General features: G+C 28.6%; 5 protein-coding genes across 12 annotated transcripts; 2 read left to right on the top strand and 3 right to left on the bottom strand.

Moving 5' to 3' along the window:
* The first annotated feature begins 288 nt into the window (after nucleotides 1-288).
* On the top strand, nucleotides 289-5,236 carry LOC132908598 (ubiquitin carboxyl-terminal hydrolase 10-A). The gene is made up of 9 exons (XM_060962722.1): nucleotides 289-610; nucleotides 1,203-1,389; nucleotides 1,499-2,860; nucleotides 2,941-3,139; nucleotides 3,263-3,512; nucleotides 3,589-3,675; nucleotides 3,757-3,921; nucleotides 3,996-4,224; nucleotides 4,305-5,236. The coding sequence occupies exons 1-9, from the start codon at nucleotides 581-583 to the stop codon at nucleotides 4,589-4,591; spliced, it is 2,796 nt and encodes a 931-aa protein (XP_060818705.1). The 5' UTR covers nucleotides 289-580; the 3' UTR covers nucleotides 4,592-5,236.
* A 976-nt stretch (nucleotides 5,237-6,212) lies between these two features.
* LOC132908592 (uncharacterized protein C16orf52 homolog A) lies at nucleotides 6,213-7,359 on the bottom strand. 2 transcript variants are annotated; one of them, XM_060962709.1, is made up of 3 exons: nucleotides 7,205-7,359; nucleotides 6,839-7,051; nucleotides 6,213-6,775 (listed from the first exon to the last, which is right to left on the bottom strand). In XM_060962709.1, the coding sequence occupies exons 1-3, from the start codon at nucleotides 7,305-7,307 to the stop codon at nucleotides 6,576-6,578; spliced, it is 516 nt and encodes a 171-aa protein (XP_060818692.1). In that variant the 5' UTR covers nucleotides 7,308-7,359; the 3' UTR covers nucleotides 6,213-6,575. The 2 variants fall into 2 exon arrangements, with proteins under 2 accessions (XP_060818692.1, XP_060818693.1); XM_060962710.1 differs by having other exon boundaries at nucleotides 6,213-6,763.
* A 79-nt stretch (nucleotides 7,360-7,438) lies between these two features.
* On the bottom strand, nucleotides 7,439-10,604 carry LOC132908563 (lariat debranching enzyme). The gene is made up of 6 exons (XM_060962654.1): nucleotides 10,345-10,604; nucleotides 9,980-10,271; nucleotides 9,737-9,837; nucleotides 9,096-9,653; nucleotides 8,386-8,600; nucleotides 7,439-8,309 (listed from the first exon to the last, which is right to left on the bottom strand). Exons 1-6 carry the CDS (start codon nucleotides 10,539-10,541, stop codon nucleotides 8,227-8,229), a joined length of 1,446 nt encoding a protein of 481 aa, XP_060818637.1. The 5' UTR covers nucleotides 10,542-10,604; the 3' UTR covers nucleotides 7,439-8,226.
* A 142-nt stretch (nucleotides 10,605-10,746) lies between these two features.
* Nucleotides 10,747-12,613, top strand: LOC132908573 (N(6)-adenine-specific methyltransferase METTL4). Its single transcript, XM_060962669.1, has 5 exons — nucleotides 10,747-11,119; nucleotides 11,202-11,566; nucleotides 11,889-12,063; nucleotides 12,150-12,321; nucleotides 12,399-12,613. Exons 1-5 carry the CDS (start codon nucleotides 10,865-10,867, stop codon nucleotides 12,587-12,589), a joined length of 1,158 nt encoding a protein of 385 aa, XP_060818652.1. The 5' UTR covers nucleotides 10,747-10,864; the 3' UTR covers nucleotides 12,590-12,613.
* On the bottom strand, nucleotides 12,614-15,574 carry LOC132908574 (UDP-glucose 4-epimerase-like). 7 transcript variants are annotated; one of them, XM_060962672.1, is made up of 7 exons: nucleotides 15,154-15,574; nucleotides 13,974-14,223; nucleotides 13,779-13,892; nucleotides 13,522-13,698; nucleotides 13,231-13,411; nucleotides 12,861-13,142; nucleotides 12,614-12,789 (listed from the first exon to the last, which is right to left on the bottom strand). In XM_060962672.1, the coding sequence occupies exons 2-7, from the start codon at nucleotides 14,217-14,219 to the stop codon at nucleotides 12,695-12,697; spliced, it is 1,095 nt and encodes a 364-aa protein (XP_060818655.1). In that variant the 5' UTR covers nucleotides 14,220-14,223; nucleotides 15,154-15,574; the 3' UTR covers nucleotides 12,614-12,694. The 7 variants fall into 7 exon arrangements, with proteins under 7 accessions (XP_060818655.1, XP_060818656.1, XP_060818657.1 ...); XM_060962673.1 differs by having other exon boundaries at nucleotides 13,974-14,220; XM_060962674.1 differs by having other exon boundaries at nucleotides 15,239-15,574.
* Between the last annotated feature and the right edge of the window lie 103 nt (nucleotides 15,575-15,677).

Raw genomic sequence — 15,677 nt, 5'->3', positions numbered from 1 at the left:
ACTTATATTTTATACAAAAAAAAATAGTTAGAAAATTAAAACACATTTCAATACAATTTTACAGGTATGACATATATAGTTCTAGACTTTATAGAAACAGAACAAACTGAAATAAAGTAAAATTTATAAAATGATGCAAATTTCCAAGGTAACTAAATGTCTTGATTTCTCACGTTGACCAATATATAAAAAGGGAGGGAACAAGAAAGCGGGAAAGTCTGTTTCGGTAGATATTCCTGCAACTAGTAATGATAGTGACGAGTGGCGACACCAATCTTGTGAACAAAAGAAATAATAGTGAAGCAACGTGCTTGGGCCATTTTAGCCATATAACTGCCGAAATATGATCATTCATATTGTGTAATTTGTTAATAGTTTATCATTCACCTTCTTCATTTTATTGTTGCATAGAAATAATACAAATACTGTGTTTTTGTAATTGAATACACTTTTTATATAATTTCCATACAAATAGGAAACAAAATTACTAATATCAGCGTCGATCCTTTTTGCTGCCGACACAAATCATTGAAGCCTCATGTTTTTCTGCTGGTATTATTTTTAATGTTTTATACGCTATATGGATTTAAGGATGGATGTTCGAAATGAGGTATGATATTTATTAATAAAAATTTTGATTACTTAAAACATAGAATTAATGTTATTCTCAATGATTTTTTTATTGTTATGGGATTTGAGGTTAGGCTTATGGTTAGAAGATAAAATTGAAACTATTATTGATCACAGAATTGTAACTAAATAAATATATCATTCACATAATAGAATGTTGCGATATCGTGTAATTGTAGGAAAGGTATATTTATTATTATACAATATCATATTACTGTTATATTAACTTATATTAGTTTAAATTAATTATCATACCTTTGTACATATATACATGTATTTTTGCAATATTTTGTAAATTCCTTGAAATTAATGTATATTAATAATTGTTTAATTAACAAAGAGAACAAAATAATTATGTGTGTGAACTAATTTTAGTAACTGATTATTGATTGACCTGAAATTATTTGTGAATATTATACATAATTCATTTTGTGTAATATAAATAAATTATATGATATGCAATGCTTCACCATAAACAATATCATGTAGATTATTTTAATACATTTTATTTCAATATTATTTCTCGTGCTATTAAGATGTTAAGTTTTAATTAATATCTTATTTTGTTTCAGCTTGATTTCCAATTCTTAGATTTACATGATTTAAATGACAATGATAAGAATCATTTAATAGGTATTTTAAAATCCAATGTCGCTAATGATACCTTGAAATTGCCATGGGACACTGTAGAGTCTGGTAATGACGTCAATGCTTCTATAACAGAAATTCCACAAGTTCATAATCAATGGTATCATAATGGTAATTCTTTTATTTACTTATTTATTCATTTTGTACATTATATATTTATTCAGATTGTATATATCTTATATTTATTTGTATATTATATTGAACTTTGTCATTCATTTAGCAATGCCACCACAACCCTCATATGCACAACAAATAATGTGTAGTGATTGGCAGGGACCAATTTATCCTGTTCCAACAGATGCTCATATACAGCCATTTATGCCTGCTATGACTTATTCTCATCCTGGATATAATCTTGGAAATGAAATTCATGATGTTAGTTGTAATAGGGAAACTAATAGAAGGAACAACCGAGGAAGAGGAATGAGAAGAGATAATTTCAATCGTGGAATAAATCCTACGAATGAAATGCAATCAGGATATATGGGAGAGCAGGGCCAATTCCATCCACCATTGTCTTTTGTTGTTATGTATCCAGATCAAACACAGCAACAACAATTTTCTGGTCATGTTCATTATCCTCCACTAGCTATATATCAACCGAATATTCATACACATACAAATACACATCCTCATACGCAACCTGCTTATGGATATCCTCCATATCATCATCCTTCAGGAAATATAAGATGTGTTCGACAAGTACCACCTATGCTTTCACAACCTACTCAAGATTGTACTAAAGTACAAAGTACAAAGTCTCATGAGAAACGAGTACAGAATCTCTACACACCAGTTAAGCAACCTTTTCATCAAGTAACTGAAGAGGATAATTCTTCACAGACCAATATAGTCACTACGGTTATAACTGTAAATAACAGTAAGGTAGAACAATGTACCGATAATGTAGATGAAAAAACTGCCAATAGGAAAAATTCAAACACAAATGGGAAAGTACCACCCGTTAATGTTAAAATAGAGCATAACATTGTATCTACGGTAAATGAAAAATGCAATGGAGCTGAAAAAAATGATGTACCATGCGTGAATATTAATAGCAGTATTGAAGTGAAACAGAATGGAGAAACTGATAAAGAATACAAGAACGAAACTGTTTCTAGTATTAAAACTACTGTTGTTAAAACATTATCAAAACCAGTTTGTAAAAATGAAAATGAAGCACATAAGGAAGATATTTCTAGGAAAAATGGGCAAGATGAAATTATTATTAAAACTCCCAGCAACTCTTCTAATGCAGCAAATACTCCAATAGTTGTACCTGCTACACCATCCCCAGCTTCGTCTAGCATATCTTGGGCTAGTATTTTAAAAAAAGGAAGTGCAGAAGCACAACAGAATCTGTCAAATTACAAACCAACAGCGCGCATTAATCCTCTGCCAATCACAGAAAATAATATAACATCACAAGTTTCATCACAATTAACAGAGAAAGATCAACCTAGCAGTACAATACTATTTGCAAATGAAAATATTTCATCTAATATACGAAATGGAAGTAAAAATTCTCAAGCAGAATCATTACAGAATCATTATAATGATCCTATTGCCTTTCGTATGGGTGGTAAATATTGCTCAAATTTATTTATTTTAAATATTTTCTGATTTAAATATATCTAATATATCTTTAATTTCTTTTTCTAGAATTCTTATTAAGTTATCAGATGGATAAGCAAACTGTGAGTTTATTACCTAGAGGGTTGACAAACCGCAGTAATTATTGTTATATTAATAGTATATTACAAGCTTTGCTTGCTTGTCCACCTTTTTACAATCTTTTAATGGCACTACCACATTCTAAAAATTCCAATAAAATGTCTTCCACTCCACTTATTGATAATATGTAAGTGGAAATAAAATTTATTAGGATATCTAATGTAAATTCAATATTTCTATACATTAAATTTAGCGTATATTATGTCATTTCGATAATGTTCCCTAAAATGTTTAATTATTTTTTACGCAGGATCAAATTTGTACATGAGTTTACACCTTTATCAGATGGTGCTCGACTGGCCAGGAAAGATCGAGCAAATAAACGAGGGGAAGATTCAATAGTAGATATACAAAGTGGAGTGGCCTTTGAACCATTTTATGTATATACAATGTTAAAAAATACGTCAGCTGCGGGCGTATTTTCTGTGGAAGGGCGGCAAGAAGACGCAGAAGAATTTCTCTCGTGCCTTCTGAATGGCATCAATGACGAAATGCTTGAAGTATGATCTTAATTAACATTCGTCTTAATATGAATTTTGATAGCATAATATGGATAATATTATTTCTTTATTTCAGCTTATAAAGTTAGTAAATAATTATCAAAACGTAACAAATAATATTGAAAATAATATAAGTTATAACAATGGAGAAGAAGAATGGAAGGTAAAATACAACATACTTCAACTAAATAATTTAGGAATTAATTATCGAAGAAAGGTATTAATACCAAGATTTGGATTGTAGGTTATGGGTCCAAAGAATAAAGGATCTATTACACGGTGTACCGAATTTGAAAGAACACCATTATCCGATATATTCCGTGGACAATTAAGATCTAGAGTATCACGAGCAGGGGAACAGCCGACAGATAATGTCCAACCCTTTTTCACGTTACAACTTGATATTGAAGTACTAATAGTCAGAAAGAAATCCAATATAATATTGCAATACAATAATATATTAATACAATGTTTTACTTTTAGAAAGCAGAATCCGTGAAAGGTGCTCTCGAAATTCTTGTTGGGAAAGACCAATTGGAAGGGATGACATGCAGCAAAACAAAACAACAAATAGAAGCTTGGAAGCAAGTTACTTTAGAAGAATTACCTGTCATTCTTATATTACATCTAAAATGGTTTGACTACAAACTCGATGGTTGCTCAAAAATTGTGAAAAGTGTGGAATTTCCAATTGATTTAAAGCTGGATAGCAGTTAGTAGACAATTTATTAATTCTTGTCATTAAATTTATAAGATTCAAATCAATTAAATTATCAAATTCATTTTTTACAGAATTGCTCTCGCCAAATGCTATAAAGAAACTAAATCCTAAGCAAAAACATTATAAACTGTTTGCTGTTACTTACCATGATGGCAAAGAGGCAACAAAAGGTCATTATGTTACAGATGCTTTTCACGTGGGATATGGTGGATGGGTCAGGTATGATGATAGTTCATTAAAAGGTGTTTCTGAAAGTAATGTATTAAAACCTACTCCTCCAAGAGTTCCATATTTATTATATTATCGACGATGTGACACTATTGGGAATAATCAGTCAAATAGTGGTAAAGCACGTTAAAGCAAAAAGCATTAATTATGAATATAAATAAATCTATATTCTGAGCCTAAAGAGGCAACTTGAAAGAATAAATTTTACAGGTTTGTGGTTCTTGTTGATATTTATAGCTAAGTACAGAGAATGTTTATTAACCAATGTCATAAAAAAAATAGAAAAGTATTTCTTTTCAATATGCTGTACTTCCATGAAACATTTGTACTAAGAATGTTGTTACAAGTTTTATGCATAGTTTTCTTGGTACGCGAAATAAATAATAGTTGAAGTTAAAGTTAAAGAAGAGTTTTGATTTTGGCATTCATAGTTCTATTGAAGTTAATAAGCGCTTACACATTACATTTTATCAAAATATTAAATGTCACGATCTCTTGTACATATCTTTCATATTCTGATTATGAATATACAATGTATAAGAAAAGGATATACATGATAATCTTGTAGAAAAGAAAGCAAAAATAGAGAAAGGTTTTTCTACTTTAATGACAAAATTTCTATGAAATGCAAATTTTATATATGTCTGAAGAAAGATACATCTTATGCCTTAAGTTATTTTTGTATATAACCTTCCTGCGCCCTTATAATATTCCAACCTGCCAATTATTTTTAGCATATATTAGTTTGATAGCTATTCTATAATTAAAAATAAAAGATAATTGAATAACTATTCAAAATGCATATGTATTTCGTGATAATACATCTTTATGCCACATTATTAAGATAAATATTCGGAAAAAGTAAAAAATATAGATTTCGAACAAAAGAAATAATTGGTAAGATGGAATACTAACGTTATCAGTGAAGAAGATTGTATAAACATGAAATTTGTGTACAGAACTACCTTGTATGTGTCAAACTTGTGTCTTTAATTACAATTCTTTAAGAAAAAACAAAAAAAAAGACAAAAAAACAAAAAAAAAGAAATAAAAATATATTCATGTATTGCCATTTTATACATGCTAATACATGTAACAGAATACATTTTCTATTTTTTGTAATAATTTTAGTGAATGAATTAATTTAATGACTACAAATTTGGTTGTATTCGTATCGTTGTTATGAAAATACTTTAACAATTTGAAGATACTTATCACCAAAATATGTTAAAAGTATAAAAATTACTGTATACTTAATTGATTTTATATAGGTAATGTGTTAAATGTTTTGTTTTGCTTTGGGCTAGTGTGTGTATGGTTTTAACTCTCCTATTCCACATCATTCTTTTCAAATCTTTTTTAATTCTTTCTAGTTTATAAACATATTGATATTCATATATGAATATAATCTGTTGATAAAGAAACAAAATTCCCATTGCAAAACATCTTATTTACATTCTATTTCTCACATAATGTAGATAAGAAATACTTTTAGTAAAATAATACTTCCTACAAAGATGTAAAATATATATATATATATATATATATATATATATATATATATATATATATATATATATTAAAATGTATATTTAAGATTTATAAAAATTAATAAAAATATGTATATATGTTATCGAAACTTGATTATCATTTACTAAAAGATATTTTTTATTTCAAATATTGACACTTGATTTCACATATTATAGTCACTTTTTTTTATCATAGCACTGTGACATTTAAAATTCGTGAAAAAATTACAACCATATAATATATTTTAATAAATAAAGAGTACAAAAAATTGTTTAATACTTATTAATTAATAAACTTACTATTAATTACTTATTTCTAATAGTTCTCAGTTATATAATATTTCAGTTATATATAATATTCGGTTGTATGTAATAACGGATCTTTTCATTCTAGTTATATAATAACAAATATTTATTCTAATTATTTATATTCTATCTTTATTCTAATTATAAACAAGACCCTTAATATTTAACAGTTTTGTTGCATCTCATAATGTATCATGTAGCTTTAAATCCTACAGAATATGCAATAGCCACGAACAATATCATACAGATATAAAAAATATATTGAGGAAATGATATATGCTAAAAATGTGGGAGACAAACTTTACCAGCAAGTAATTCTGAAAGTACTGTAGCCCACAAACCTAAAACGAAAAGTATATAAGAAATGCCAACTTGATGTGAACTTGGTAACTGATATGGTTTTCCACCAATTTCATCAATGTGAAAACCCATTGGAAATATAACAGCTGCTAAGCAAAACAGCACCACTAAAATATAATCTTATATTTTTTATGTAAAAACTTCATTTTTAAAAGATAATTAACATTATTAATTGCACTTACTAGCTGTAAATCCTACCCATCTTGCATAGGAAATAACATTACGATCCCAAAGAGAAGTAACTATTAATATTATAGTGGCTGTTATTAAAATGCAACCAACAAAAATACAAATAAGGGCCATAAACCATTCTGGTTTCAAATTTGAACTGTAACAAACTTGAGGTCTATCATATAAAGTTATACATGACCACATTAGTCCTAGTCTTGTATTTCCTAAAAAAAAATTTTAGTTTGTGAAAAGAACTTATACTTAAATACATATATATATTACATTATATAAATAATAAAATTTATTACATTATACCATTAAAACCATGTAATTACTAAGAAATAAATAAAAGAAAAATATAATTTCTAATCACTTACCACCAACCTCAGTAGTAATCCAATCAGGCATAGCCAAACTGACAATTGCAAATACATCGGCAACAAGAAATAATGTTGCCGAAAAAAGTTTTGATTTAATCATTTTATATTAATAATAATTAAATAATTTTACTTTAAGTTACTAAAAATAGTTAGTATCATTGATGTCAAAACGTTATTTTCTAATAATTGAGAGAAAAGTAATTTTATTTCGAGGTTGTTTGTTTTACTATGGTATTGATGTCACTTCGTTCGGAAGTATACAGTTTTCTAACCTAAACACTCGTGACATGTATTACGCACTTAATAATACATATACATATGTCCCTATATGTACGTGTGTGTATGTGTGCGCGCGCACGCGCGCGTGTGTGTTGTCGGGTTAGCGTTAGGACTTGGGTTAGGAGCTTGTAATGAATCTTCACCTGGGTTATTCATCGTTGTCGCACAATCGAGGCAGCGTTTATTAACACAGGTATAAATGGTACAAGATCGACAAGTGGCCGCGGTAACTAGACGCTAATGACAATGACCTTAGGTTCGATATGACGAATTCACGGTCCACAGGATAACGGATATACTTTGCTTCAAAGTCTTTGCTACAAAGATTTGTAGCGGGTCTTCAGGCTAGCTGAACATATACTGTGAATGATGCATCGACATCTGGCGATCATCTTGCCCGAAGAATGGGGTCTGTGCGTGGCGAGCCACGGGGCCGTTGGAATGTTTACTGTTAACTGTCCGTACGGCCAATTCTTTAAAGGAGAGCTATGCAACTCCATATCTCTGTTAGGTGGAACGCTCATTCCGTGACCGTGGCTACGCTCGGCGACCAGTTGTCGCCTCGAGCCTAACAGTATTGGGGTTTTCCAACTAATTCTAACGGGGGGGGGGGTGTCCTTTCATCACCAACATATATACATATATATGTACAAAAGTACACATCTTATATAACACAAAAGATAACACAAGAGATACATAGATTTATGAAAAAATGTTCAAAAAAATGAAATAAAAATTACTTAAAGCGTGTTCGAATATATAGAATAATTTCGACGTTTAAATTTCTTACAATTTGGTTCAATCCGTATGAAATGATTATTACCTGCAAAATAAATAATGTATCTCACTACATAAAGAATGGTGAAGACATTATAAGTAGATAGTAATATATCACTCACTATCATCTGTACAATCATGATTTACTGCTGATGATAAATTGTTAAGACTTTCATTTGTTATATCTTTACTGCTACTTATTTCTGATTCTTGTTCTTCATTATTACTTTTTGGAGATAAATTTAATGGTGATGTTCGATTAAATAAGTCACTAGCTAATCTTCCATCGAATGTAGAACTTACATCTTCATCAAAGGAAATAGAACTTTCGTGGGAGCTAGATATATGTTTTCATTAGTAATGATTCATTTGATTTCAATTCGGATTTACTACAGAATCCGGGTTGCAAAATTTTTGGTCTGAATGTATCTTTCAGGAGATATTTTAAATCGCTAAAGCCGAAAATAAGGATCATTTATCGTGGAAATGAACAGCTTTAAAAATTCATCCTTATTATATTTGACCGACAAAGATCTTAATTTTAAAAATCCGCCTAATCTGTCGTCTTACGACGGCCAGAAAATAAATAATAATCCAGACCTAATTCAATACTTACGATTCAAATGTATACAGAGAAATAAATTTTAAAAAAGGTCACATCAAAAACCACGAATTCGTCACACAAAAAAAGCTGAGCACAATTTTCTATGCTTCACTTCCGCGATAAACGACCCCCATTTTCGGCTTCAACAACCTTAAAAAGTGTCATTCCAGCTGAATGATTGCAGTCCAGATACTATAGTAAAGCCTTCAGTTCTTTTGCATTACTTACTTTTGTATTAATAGCAGTAAAACAAATGGATCGTCAATACCCAAAGTGTTACAAAATTGTGTTGTTTGACTATTTAGTATCAATTGTGGTGATACCACTGACACATCTGTACAATCAGGATTATATGATTTTACAGTTTGTGTAAAATTCAATGGAATTTGTAAATCACAGTTAAATTTTTTAAAAACTATTGCTTTCTCTTCTATGGTTGGTGTAAATACCCATCTAGTATTACCATATTGTCCAGGCATATAGTGAATGCCACTTTTGACACTTAATAAATGATTTGTTAAATATAATATTGTTAACCATTCTAAGTCATAATGTAATTTCAGTGGTAAATCTGAATTATGTTTTATTTCAAGTACTTGAAGAAATTTTCTTTTTGGAAGACATTTATCTAGAGCTAAAAATTTGGTTACTCTTGTTCCTCCTTTTTCAGGAACAAGAGCTGCAAATTTACAGTGTAAATGAGCAGAAAACCAATAGCTGGGATAATGATGTTCTAAAAGTTCCATACTTGGTGGACTACCAAGTATGTTATTCTTGATATCATTTCTATAACAAAACAATAATCTATTGTAAACACTCATATATTAAAAAATTAATATATTTTACATAAGTGGCTTTTATTATCTTACTTGAAAAAAGGTTTTTCTTTTAATAAAACATTTTCATCTCCATATCTAGTTATGCCTGATGGCCAATCATGTGACAAGAAAATATCAATATTACCAGTAAGCTGTAAATGATACAAATCATAAACAAAATGAATAATAATGAACATAGAACAATAATGAATAACAAAATAAAAAATAATGTGATAAACGAAAAATTTATTATATGTCCAAAATATGAAACAGCAGGTATTACCAATGTATTACCTGTTTTAATCTAAATATCTCTAAATTTCTAATATGATATACACTTCTGATCGTGTTTTCATTATATGGTGGTTTTTCATAATGTCCCTGCATCCAGTGTTGACTTTTATATATACCTGATAATCCTGCAATTCTAATACCACCTATTGTTATTACACTAGCATATCCTAAATAATAAATATTAGGAGCTACCCAACCACCATATGGTAGTTCTTGAAGATAATTAGATGCTTCATGATTTCCTCCAATAAATATTGTTAACACAGGAGCAACTTTTTCGCCAGAATAATATCTATAAAATTTTTAAGTACTTGTACTTAACATATAACAACAACATATAATAACATATTGGATTGACAACTCACTTATAAAAGGTGCGCATGTCTTTATATTTATCAGATACTGCCATACATTTTAAATCACTCAAATTTCTTGTTGCTTGGAAATCTCCACAACAAATAAGTAAATCTATTTTTTCCCCATTAACTTTTTCCATTTCTTGGATAGTCTCGTAAATAATATCTAATTCACCGTGTGCACAACCTTCTACAGCAATTCTCATCTTTTTCTTATATATTATCACATTCACGTATTTCTCACTCAATTATATAATTAAAATTGATAAAAAGTTTCAAAACATTAAAATAAACACTAATTTGACAATTTTTAGCTATATAGCCATTTTGTAATTCAACATTCATGTTACCATAGATACGATAGTACCATGAAGTTCGTCTAAACATAAAGTACATAAGTCATAGAATCGAAATACATACATACATTGAATGGTTGCTGCTTATATGTAAGACAATAAGAAAATTAGAACCAATAAATTAAAGATATATAGTTATGTTTAATGCGTAGTGTGGTGCATTTATATCAATTATGAGTTTAATTTTTTCTACTGAAGAAGGATGGATAATATCTCATTTAAAATATCTTAATAATATTTATACAAACGTAAAAAATAATAACGCACAGTGTAAACTAATTTTTGATGAAATTTTATTTGAAATAAATTCTCAATACTTACGACAAAATCAAACAACTCAATCTGAACAACAAGAAGGAATTTCATTAAAAAGTAAAACTAGGAAAAGAAAGCGATCAAAACTTTTGCCAGACGCAGATTTAAAAGAAGTATGTAATAAAAAAACAAGGAGTTTAATAGTTTAATCATTAAACAAAATAGTTATAATCATTATAATAATCTATTTCGTAGATAAATTATATCAAGAAAACATTTAGCAAAATAATTTCAATTGTAAAAACAGAGGGATTAATTTCTACTAATATATTATCTGATAATAATGAGGCAGCACGCTTGGCATCACAAAAATTTTATCAGGATACATTTTGCAATGAAGAGGAAAATTTTTATGGGTGCAATGATATGGATGTAGCTATTACGTCAGAATTAAAGGAGAAGAGATATGTTTTCCCTCAAAAATGTAAATTTTATTGCTATGATGTAAGAGACATTGCAAACAAGCTGGGCCTAAACAACCAATATGATTTTATATTGTTGGATCCTCCTTGGTGGAACAAGTCTATAAGAAGGAAAAAAAACAAATATTCAGAAGCTAGGTGATCTTGTATGGTTCAATATAAGCCATTATAAAAGAAAGATCTCTGAACAATTTAATGAGAACAAGTACTTTGATAATAGTATAAGTTTTTCTTGTTCTCAATTTTGTGAGCATATGGGTAAATAAGATTTTAGATGCAACTTATCATCATAAAAAGAAACTCATGTTGAATAGTACTGATGATAGATTTTATTTTTGTTACATTAATCAATTGTATTTTTTATAAGTAAAAATATTTCAATTCTTAATAGCAATTTGCTGCAAAAACAATATTTTACATAATGTGCAAATTATGTCTTATATTTTTCTTTGTTAAACAGCTATAAAATGATGTACAATGAAGAGTTGGCTAAGATACCAATTGGCAAATTATTATGTTCAAATGGGCTTGTAGCAATATGGTGCACTAATGCTCCAAGTCATTTGCATAGCATCTTTAATGACATATTTCCATCGTGGGGAGTTACATACAGAGCAAAATGGTATTGGGTTAAAGTAAGTATATAATGTAGCCCAATTTTATAAATTATTAAAAGTGTCAGTTATATTATAAATTATGCTTCACTCCACTTATATTTTAGATTACTCAAGGAGGAAATACAATATGTAATTTTAATTCTGCTCTTGGTAAACAACCTTATGAATTGCTAGTTCTGGGATCTGTAGTAAATGGAAATGAAATAAACATTCCTAGTGGTAAACTACTAATAAGTGTACCAAGTGCTGTACATTCCCATAAACCACCACTTACAGGTAAAAATTATATGTCAATAATAATTTATGTTGAAAAAATTAATGAAGGTATATAAAAATATTATTTTAAATTGTAGAAGTTATGAGAGAATATCTTCCAAATGAACCAAAATGTTTAGAAATATTTGCTAGATACCTACTTCCTAAATGGACAAGTTGGGGTCTTGAAGTATTGAAGTTTCAACACTTATCGTTATATACAATGATAGAAGAAACAAAAGAAACTCAAAACAACACTAACACAGTTGTAAATAAATTGATTAATTAGTATTAAATTAGGAAAGAAAAAATATTTCAATACTATTGTTTTCTTTATTGCACTTATTTTATTATCATAAATTAGTCATGTTTTAATAACGATGAAGTAACAGTATTATAAAGTGCCATTTACATGCTCGCTAAGACCATTTTTTACTGAATTACGATAACCATGTGGATTCATTGTTTGCCACCTCCAAAAATCCTCACCTATATCAAAAAATACTTAGAAAGAAATCTTATTTAATATGAAAATATAGTGGAAATGTTATTTCACTTACACATCCGTTCGACATTAAATTTAGTCCTCCATTCTAATTCTTTTTCTGCTAAATCTGTATTGGCATACATAGAAACAATATCACCATCTCTTCTGTCTTTTATAACATATGGCACTGTTGTTCCTGTGACATTCTCAAAAATTTTAATCAGTTCAAGTACAGATACACCTTTACCAGTACCTAAATTATAAATTTTTAGCCTCAAATGTCGTTTGTGTAAAGCATTTAAAGCTGCTACATGACCAGCAGCTAAATCCATAACGTGAATATAATCACGTATACCTATAAAATATATATTTTCGAAATTTTTTATTTCAAACAATATATGCCTTTAATGTTGCATAAGAGAAAATAAAAAATTTATTTGTACCTGTACCATCTTTTGTAGGATAATCACCACCAAAAATGATGAGTTCAGGTTTATGTCTTAAAGCTACTTGTGCTATATAAGGCATTAAATTTGTAAATGACTTTGTAGGATCTTCTCCAATCAAACCACTTTGATGAGCACCTACTGGGTTAAAGTATCTTAGAGAAATGATATTCCAATTCTGTTAAATAAAAATCAAGATTTTATATATATTTTGCTCAAAATTTTGATTGCTAGTAAAATTTTAAATAGATTAATTTTTCCGATATTTTCGAATTATTTAAAATTCACCTTTTCAGCTCTCGATATATCTTTAAGCATTTCTTCAATAAAGTATTTTGTTCTACCATATACATTTGTAATATTTCCCGTCGGGTGTTCTTCCGTAATTGGAAGGACGTTTGGTTCTCCATACACGGTACAAGAACTGCTAAACACTAATTGGAAACACCCAGCAGCTTTCATTACCTTGTAAAAAGATTAAGTTTATTCTTTTTTATAATGTGAAAAACATTGTGCACATAAAGACTTACTCAATTACATTTTACCTCTAACAAATTGATGGCACCGATAATATTATTCCGATAATAATGAAGTGGAATTTGCATTGATTCACCAACCGCCTTTATTGCCGCAAAATGAATTACACAATCTATTTTGTGCTAAAATTTAAGATATAACATGATTTTAAAAATATCATAAAAATGTTTAAGGTAATTCTTTTCTTAAGTTATATTTTGTACCTTTTTAAAAACTGTTTCAAGTTTATCACGATCGATGAGATCGCAATTGTAAAATGTAACTTTCTTCCCTGTAATTTGTTCCACTCTTTTAAGAGCTGCGGATTCACCGCTACTTTCAGTAACACTATTAGCAAAATTATCTATTGCAACCACATCATATCCACTCTCCAAAAGTTCGACAATACAGTGACTTCCGATGTAACCAGCTCCTCCGGTTACGAAAATAGTTCTCCAATCTTTGGCCATGCTGCTATTAAAAAATTATTATAAAAATAATACAGTATATGTTTTCTGAAACATCTTACAATAACTCTATAAAAATTATTATGCTTAGATCTGTAAGTTATTAATCGTGTTAAAAAATTTGTCAAACTGAACCATTATGCGTAATTATGATCTTTTTCTACAATCACCTAATAATATTTGTATTCAATTTAAGTATTTTCATTTTATATATTTCATAAACTAGATTTATGCAAACGAAAGTAGTAAATATATATGTACATGTTGATAGTTTGTAATGCTAAGCAAAGTTCATACACAGCGTTTCGGACATTCAACTGCATCGAACTGAGTTCAAGGTCATTAAAATATACGATAAATTACTATAATTATGATATATATATATATATATATAGTTTCATCACTTGTATTAATTTTGTATTGTATCATCATGTATTAGTTTTGTTAATCACTGGATAAAGATAGTAAATATTCAGAATTCAACTGCTGAATTTAACGGTACTGTATAGAATCAGACGCTTCCAACACATTAAGAACATTACATTAATTTGCACAATAAAAATACGGATAAAGAAAATTCGATTCTGTATTATTATTTTTTACATACATAAATTAAATATAAAAATAAGAAATATCCGTAAAAATATCATTTTCGTATATAAAATTTAAGCGTAATGAATACAAGAGAAGAACTTCTTTTATATTTAGTTTATAATATTAATAATTACATAAAATGTCTATTCTGCAATGTATTATGTGTACAAGATATATAACAACATTTTCTTTTACCTTATACTATAGATTAAGATATAAAAATTGTATAAAGTATATGTTCCGAATTAATATTCAAATATAAAAAATAAATACTTTTATCAAATTAAAAGCGAGATAAAGGTACATAAAAATACATTGTACTTTTAAAAATATTAATTATTACCTCAGTAAAGTAAAATTATAAATAATGAATACGTCAAACCAATACAGAAAGATCTGTGGACACGCCGCGTAATCACTGACTCTACCTTGACGACTTGCCTCCTCTTCGGATATAAGAAAGTAGAGTTTAGTATGTTCGTGGAACGCGAGACATCCCCTCTTCTACAATACTATCGTACGAATTATCGTACATATACAGAAATATGCACACTACACAGTTCGACCCTCTGAAGTCCTTGCTTTCAGCAACAAGTTCTTCCTTTCACACAGATACTGCTCACCTATTCACTTACCTTCTTTACGAGAATGGGGGGAATGATGGGTCATATACAAGCTACACAGTTACTGCTTACATCATCAGACAATTTTTAACAGATTGATTCATTAAAATATAATGTAATTAAGTAACAATAGTTTTTATCGTGAATATTTCAATGAAATTAAATTTATGGAAGAGATTAATTAAATAAAAATAATTATAAAATTAAATAAAAATAATTATAAAATTAAATAAAAATAATTATA

This window comes from Bombus pascuorum, chromosome 7 (genome assembly GCF_905332965.1).
Source record: "Bombus pascuorum chromosome 7, iyBomPasc1.1, whole genome shotgun sequence".
Taxonomy (NCBI): domain Eukaryota; kingdom Metazoa; phylum Arthropoda; class Insecta; order Hymenoptera; family Apidae; genus Bombus; species Bombus pascuorum.
This window is presented reverse-complemented; position numbering and strand designations above follow the sequence as displayed.